Source organism: Penaeus chinensis, chromosome 15, assembly GCF_019202785.1.
Source record: "Penaeus chinensis breed Huanghai No. 1 chromosome 15, ASM1920278v2, whole genome shotgun sequence".
NCBI classification, from domain to species: domain Eukaryota; kingdom Metazoa; phylum Arthropoda; class Malacostraca; order Decapoda; family Penaeidae; genus Penaeus; species Penaeus chinensis.
The window spans coordinates 9,510,959-9,518,458 of NC_061833.1; the positions used below are offsets into that span (position 1 = coordinate 9,510,959).

General features: G+C 50.4%; 1 protein-coding gene across 2 annotated transcripts in view; it reads right to left on the reverse strand.

Moving 5' to 3' along the window:
* The window catches only part of LOC125032933, a 191,169-nt gene that overhangs the window by 36,866 nt on the left and 146,803 nt on the right, over window positions 1–7,500 (reverse strand). Inside the window, exons 2-4 of one of the 2 annotated variants that reach the window (XM_047624332.1) lie at window positions 1,897–2,511; window positions 1,395–1,576; window positions 1,134–1,227 (exon numbers count right to left, since the gene is read on the reverse strand). In XM_047624332.1, coding sequence (XP_047480288.1) covers window positions 1,134–1,227; window positions 1,395–1,576; window positions 1,897–2,511 — 891 coding nt within the window. Of the gene's footprint in view, window positions 1–1,133; window positions 1,228–1,394; window positions 1,607–1,896; window positions 2,512–7,500 lie in introns of both variants that reach the window. The other variant, XM_047624331.1, reaches the window with a different exon arrangement.

Sequence of the window (7,500 nt, forward strand, 5' to 3'; positions counted from 1 at the left end):
AAAGAGAGAGGGATGAAAGAGAGAGAGGGGAGGAGAGGGAGGAAAGAGAGAGAGGGGAGGAGAGAGAGGGAGGAAAGAGAGAGAGGGAGGAAAGAGAGAGAGGGAGAGATAGAGAGAAAGAGTTGTTTGGTCCGTTCTCTCTCCCCTTGCATTTGAACTCCTGGCGAAATAATCTCGAACTTGCAGATCGGCGAGAGCATTTGGTCTGTCCGCCCCCGCCCCCCCAGACACCCGGGACCGGAGACCCTTTGATGAAGCAAGAGTGAGGCTAAGCAAGAGTGAGGTTAAGCAAGAGTGAGGCTAAGCAAGAGTGAGGCTAAGCAAGAGTGAGGCTAAGCAAACCGCGCTCCCGTGAGCCAGAGATGCCCCGCGCCCTGCTTCCCTGCCCTGTTCATTCGGCTGAGCGAACGGCGTACGCTGTGAACCGCGAGTCATGTGCGTTGTAACTGGAGCAACCTGGATCATGAAGGCTTGCGTGTTGTGTCATGCAAAAACAAACTGCAGCCCATTATTAATCAAGTCGTGTAATATTTATGGCGCCCCAAGTAGCGCATTTGAGTGACCTTGGTGTCATCATGCTGTACACATCAACCCTTACGTAAGTATGATGAAGTAGACAGCTGACGGCGCTCTTTCGCAAGCGGACGCCCCCCACCCCCGTCCCTCTCAGAGCTAGATCTCGCCCGCACTAAAGTGATTCAGGTGACTCGCGCGGATTTTTAGGTCCCTCGTGGCATGTACGAACGGAATACCAAATAATCTATCTCGGTCCGGATGTGATCATGTAATGATACGGAATGCAGGCTCTGCCAAGAGCAACGAGCAAGCGATCCCCTGGCGGGCTTCGGCGCCGTGCGGGGGCCTTGATAACCGACCCGGAGTCTCCTTGCAGCAGCTCGTGCACTCCCTCCCTCCTGTATTCTAAAGCCTGATTGGGCCCTCCTGGTACAGTAACCATGAGCATCAAATCATTGTGGGCTGCAAGTCTAGGACTCTGATCGTCTTTCTTCTGATAGCACGACCCCTCGACCGTGTGGATGGATGCAAGCATTAAAAAGAGATCAAATAAGATTCGAAATCATTCCTAGGAAGAGTAATAGAGTAAAAAACATTATTTACTGCCGTTTACTAACCTTCGAATACCTGGTCAGCCGGCATGGCGTCAGCTGTCTCCTCGCCGGCCAGCGAGTTGTCGTCGGTGGATCCCGTGACGGAGGACTGGTCCACCTGCGGCAGAGGGCGTCATTAGCAGCACATCGATGCATCTTTCTCAGTGTCATCCATACAGTGTATTCCTCCATTTCCCTTTCAGCGCCAGGCGCCATTTCCAACATCAAAGACTCGCCTCCTGAGAGCGTTTGATAAGCATGCAATCAAGCGCCTAATGAACCCACCTGGTCGGGCGGGGGGGCGCCGCTCCTGGATCCATGGTCGGCGCCGCTGGTGGAGCTGCAGCCGCTCCCGGAGGTCATGGAGCCCGTGACGGAGCCTTGGTCGATGGAGTCCCGCTTCCGGTCCAGGGAACTCTTCTTGAAGATCACCTCCTGGCGGGGCGTCTGGATCTTGGTGTATTCTTCTGTCGGGGGAGACGAGAGTGGTTCTTCCTCTTGAGTGCAGAGAGACAGTGTGCCACAGTGACTTACGTGAGACGTGACAGCGCCAGCTATGTCCATATATCACCATATGCCACAAGTATAACAGGGAATATGATTCGTACCTCAGCCGAGCGTCTTTGTCAGGCAAGTCAGACAGCAAGACAGAAGTCAGTGTGCTTGGAGGATAATTAAAAATGTAAAAATGCCAAGGCCAAAAAATGAGAGAAAAGTAAGAGGAATCAGTAGAAAATACGAAGGAGAGGGAAATAGAAGGAAAAGGTCAGCAGGTTGCGCGACTCACCATTGTTGATCATGACGGTGTGTACAGGCTGAGAAGGGCGCCCGTCCCCCTCGCCCGCCGACCCGATCTGCTGCTGCTCCTCCGTCGAGTTCTCCTCCCATTCCTCGTCCTCCTGGCCTCCGCCGGCGCCCTTCGGATGGCCGCCATCCTGGAAGGGCCCGTGGAAGCCTCGCGGGAAGAAGCCCGGGCGGCCGTAAGGTCGGAAGGGTCGTCGGCCTCGCTCTACGAAGCCTCCGCCGAACTTGAAGCCACGCTCGTAGAACGGGGGTCGTCCATAATACTTGTTACTGTCGTAGTAGAAGTTCCGGTCATAGAACTTGCCGTAGGGCTTCTCGTAGGGCCCCCGATTCTCGAAATTCCTGAGGTTCTCATTCTTGTACTTCTCGTAGCTTCCTCTTCTGTCGTAGTTTTTGTCGAACCTCCTATCGTAGGATCTGTCGTAATAGCCGGCGTGGTGACCGCCGCGTCGGTAGTGCTGGTTATTGTAATAGTTGTGGGCGGGTTTGTATTGTGGGCGTGAGTTGCTCTCATGTGTGGGCGTGCTCGGAGCGGAGTGACCCTCCTCCTCCTCCTCAGGCTCGCCGTCCTGCTCGCTGTTGGGCTGCTGAAGTTCGTCTGTCGAGGGAAAGAAACGGGGGTTAGCGGAGAAGACAAGGATCCTGCTTCTGGTCTCGGGAACCGAAGGGGCAGAGCAAAAGAAGAAACGAAATGGAAGAGAAGGATGACAAGGCGAATGGTAAAGATAAATCCAAATACCTTCCCGTCTTCTGCATAGCACCCAGACGTTTTGAAAATGACACACGCGTATATCTGATCCAACACAATGTCTGCCAAGTAAAAATATAGAAGCTAAATTCAACTGGGAGTTACATAAGTCTCTACGGTACGAAGTTCTTAGAGGTGGAGGTGGTGGGAGACGGGTGTATAGGGTACGTACCCTCAAATAACACCTACGGATTCACGCTCATGGTCGGCATCCCTGTCTCGTGTTACGAGAATGAGGGAAGTGTCTTCGCTGTTGTTATTGTTATCATTGGTGTTGCTGACTTTTTTTTTGCTGATGTCGTTTTTGTTGCTGTTACTGCTGTGCGAAACTGTGTGGCAAGAGTCACCCCAACATCTGGCAAGTTTGCACGCTGAATCTCGATCTCTCCAACCCTCTCTGCAACATATTTACACATTGCTTAAACTCCCAATTTGAGCTACTCCCACAACAGTACCCGAGGGTCGCTCTCGCTTATGCAGCCGCTGGCTATTCAGCTGTTTCTCTTAGGCGGGAGAGAATAAGGACGGTCAGAGATGCGATGGCGAGTGACAATCCAGAACAAGAGAGAGAAAGAGAGAAAGAAAGAGAGAAAGAGAGAAAGAATGAGAGAGAAAGAGAGAAAGAATGAGAGAGAAAGAGAGAAAGAATGAGAGAGAAAGAGAGAGAGAGAAAGAGAGAAAGAATGAGAGAGAAAGAGAGAAAGAATGAGAGAAAGAGAAAAGAATGAGAGATAAAGAGAGAGAGAAAGAGAAAGAGAAAGAGAGTATTAGAGAAAGAATGAGAGATAAAGAGAGAGAGAGAAAGAGAGTATTAGAGAAAGAATGAGAGAGAAAGATGAGAGAGAAAGAGAGAAAGAATGAGAGAGAAAGAGAGAAAGAATGAGAGAGAAAGAGAGAAAGAATGAGAGAGAAAGAGAGAAAGAATGAGAGTGAAAGAGAGAAAGAATGAGAGAGAAAGAGAGAAAGAGAGAGAGAGAAAGAGAGAAGAATGAGAGAGAAAGAGAGAAAGAATGAGAGAAAGAGAGAAAGAATGAGAGAGAAAGAGAGAAAGAATGAGAGTATTAGAGAAAGAATGAGAGAGAAAGAGAGAAAGAATGAGAGAGAAAGAGAGAAAGAATGAGAGAAAGAGAGAAAGAGAGAAAGAATGAGAGAGAAAGAGAGAGAGAAAGAGAGAAAGAATGAGAGAGAAAGAGAGAAAGAATGAGAGAGAAAGAGAGAAAGAATGAGAGAGAAAGAGAGAAAGAATGAGAGGATGAGAAAAAGAGGGAGAGAGAAAGAGAAGGAATGAAATAGAAAGAGAGAAAGAATGAGAGGATGAGAAAAAGAGGGAGAGAGAAAGAGAAGGAATGAAATAGAAAGAAAGGTTGAGAGGGATACAGGGAGGTGGGGGAAGGGTGACGTATAGACGGAGCCCCCGTGGAGGGAATGGTAAATGTAAAATAAGAGGGAGGGGGAGGGAGGGATGGTGGGGAGGGAGGGATGGTGGAGGGGGAAAGAAGGGAGACACGGATGAAGCAATGGAGCGGAATGTAAAGGAAAAAGGAAACAGAAGAAAGGAGGGAGGGAGGGAGGGAAGGAAACCGAAGAGAAGGGGATCGGGACGGGGAGAGCGAAACCAAGAAAATTCAAGAAGGATCAATTCCGGGGATTCAGTTGTCGGTGTTCGAACACGGGAGAGTCATTTGCGGGAAGGGTGAATTTAGGCCTAGTCACTCCACAAGAAGAAAATATAGAGAAGGTAGGAGGGAAAGAGGGAGGGAGGGAGGGAACATAGGAAGGATGGAGAGAGGGAAAAGAAGAGGGATAGGGAAGGAGGGAAGGAACATATGATGGCTGGAGAGAGGGAAAAGAAGAGGGGTAGGGAAGGAGGGAAGAAGGGAAGGAGGGAGGGAGGGAACATAGAATAGATGGAGAGAGGGAAAAGAAGAGGAATAGGGAAGGGGGGAAGGACGGAGAGAGGGAGAGTGAGAGATTAGGAAAAGTAAAGATGCAGACGATTGTACACACAGGCTGTAGAAACGGAATTACGGAAATGCAAGGGCACTAAAAAATATATATATAAATACTGGACACAGTAGGAAAGGGAGATGAGGAGGAATGAGAGGGCGTGTAACACGAGGCGTAGGAGGAGGAAGAGGACCACGAGGAAGCGAGGGCCAATTGGAAATTAATGCCGAGCTGGAAGCCGGCCATGTACCGTGTTCCGAGTTAGACACGCGGTCTCCACGCACCCAGACCCCCCCCCCCCCCCCCGATGAAAAAATAAGGTACATTCGTTTTCTCTTCCGGATTCTTGACGAAGACTCCGCTGATGGGCAACTAAGGCGTCCAGGAAGAGGGCAAGGTCGCAACAGACGTGGGCGGAACGAGGGCTGCGACGCCCACTGAATGCGGCCAAGGTAGGCGCCTGTGGGCGTTCCCTTCGCGTGCGTGCGAGTGCGTTTAATCCAAACAACAACGGGCCAAGTAACTGATTTTCTTTCCTTCACGGTCAAACATTATCTGAACAGAGTGAGAGCAGCGTCCGTGTCCGCTCCGGGCTGTAGGTCCCCCCCCCCCCCCCCCCCCCCCACCGGCTACCAGCTCGCTAGATTCAACCCGCGCCCTCGCCAGGCCATGCACAGCATAATGCTGCAAGGCTTGGCGTTCATTAAGGACTCCATCCAGCTAATAAAGCTTAAATCCGTGAGGTTACGTATCAAGCGTAAGGCAAATTTACCTCAGCATAACTTACCAAAGGCTTTTTATTTCATAGGAAGTGCTTATGGTGATTTGTGAATTAACCCGACAAGCCTGGCAGCCCTAACCTTATAATGAGGAAAGGGGCCTTTAAAAAACGCGGACGAGCTGGAGAATTTTCCATGTCCTCTTTCTTCCCTGCCTCCCTCTCTCTTCTCTTCTCTCTCTCTTTCTCGCGCGCTCTCTCTCTCCCTCCTTTCAGGCAATATCCCACAAAAGGCCCAGAGGATGGCTTTCAGGTCAATCGTTTTAAAGGCCATTTCAAAGTTGCTGGCGCCGGCGTCGTCTTCCTGCCGGACCTAAACTTGTAAACAACACTGCAACAGCGCTCACCTGGAGGAGGACTCCGCTAACTTTCCTTTAATAACTCTTCAACTTACACGGAACTACTTCTATGGTCCATTAATACTGTTCCATATATATATATATATATATATATATATATATATATATATATATATATTCATATGTGTGTGGATGTGTGTGTGTGTGGATGTGTGTGTGTGTGGATGTAGGCGCGCACGCACACGCACACACACACAATCAATCATTGTATGTATGTGTGAAAAATACCAGCAGGTGACACACTTTTCGTGGTCGGCATCCAGAAGCAGTTGCTAAACCCTTTCTCATTAATGCCACTGGGAACAACATATTGGCCTTCAGTCAATGCTGGTGTCACAACCATCAACCATCAATGATGATTGATGATTGATGATGATGATGATGATGATGATGGTGATGATGATGGTGATGATGATGATGGTGATGATGATGGTGATGATGATGATGGTGGTGATGATGGTGGTGGCGGTGATGATAGAAACAACAATAATGATAACGAAAATAAGAAAAAAAAAAAAACAATAATTGGACGTTGCCTCGCGCCCCCTCTCCACGGCACCTCAACTGCCACCGAATATCGACAATCCTCACGATAAGGAGGGAAGGGGCGGGGCATGGAGGGGGAGGGGCCAGGGCATGTGATGAGGGGGGAGGGGCATGTGATGAGGGGGGAGGGGCATGTGATGAGGGGGGAGGGGCATGTGATGAAGGGGGAGGGGCATAAGATGGAGAGGGAGGGGGCGGGGAGAGGAAGGGAGACGACATCTACTACGAACACATGAACATCTAAAAAACACAGCCTTTCGAAGTTACCGAGCGCGGACGACCGGCATGACACGCGTATGACAGCCGCTGTGCCAACCCAACGCCTGCCAGTCACCGCGGGGAAAAGACGCCCTCGGAACTAATGGCAAACATCGGGCCCGACGGGAAGGAGGACCGCGCTGTTGCAAGTAACGAAGGGGGGGGGGGGGGAGAAAGGGGGGAAAAGAGGAGGAGGGAGGCGGGAGTGGGAGGGGAGGAGGAGAATGAGGGGGAGGAGGGGAGGGCGAGAAGAAGGAAGGGGGGAGGAAGAATGAGGAAAGGGGAGGGAGAAGTAGAAGAAAAGGGGAAGGGGAGGGAGAATGAGGAGGAGGGGAAGTAGAAGGAGGAGGGGGAGGGGGATATGAAAGGTAAGAATGGGAAATGAGAGAGGAAATAGAGGAATGACTGAGGAAGGGTATGGGCGACAGTGATGACGAGGATGATAAGGAAGGGGAGGAAGAGGGAGAAGATGATGAGGAAGATGAGGAAGAGGAGGAGAAGGAAAAAGAAAGGAAGAAGGAAGAGGAAGAGGAAGAGAAAGAAAATGAACAGAGGGAAGAGGAGGAAGAAGAGGAAGAGACAGAAAGAAAAGGAGGAAGAAGACGATAAAAGGGAAGAATAGGAAGAGGAGGGGGGAGGAGACGGAAGGAGAAAGTGGATGCATATCCATATCAACTAATGTCTATAAATACGTATCATGGCTGGCACGCTGTTACCCGGAAGCCTTAACCGCCAACTGACAGACGGCTGACGAGACTATGGCTGACACAGCGGTATGTCGGGGTAATAAGCTTTGTAAAGTAGAAAGAACATACTGAGGGCTTTATCACGCATGGCTCAGTTCATACAAGCCGCTGGGCGAGGAAACAGAGGAAGGCGAGCGGAAGGGAGGAAGGGAGAGGAGACGAGAAAGGGGGGAGAAGTTGATTGAGGGGGGAGGTGCTGAGGATG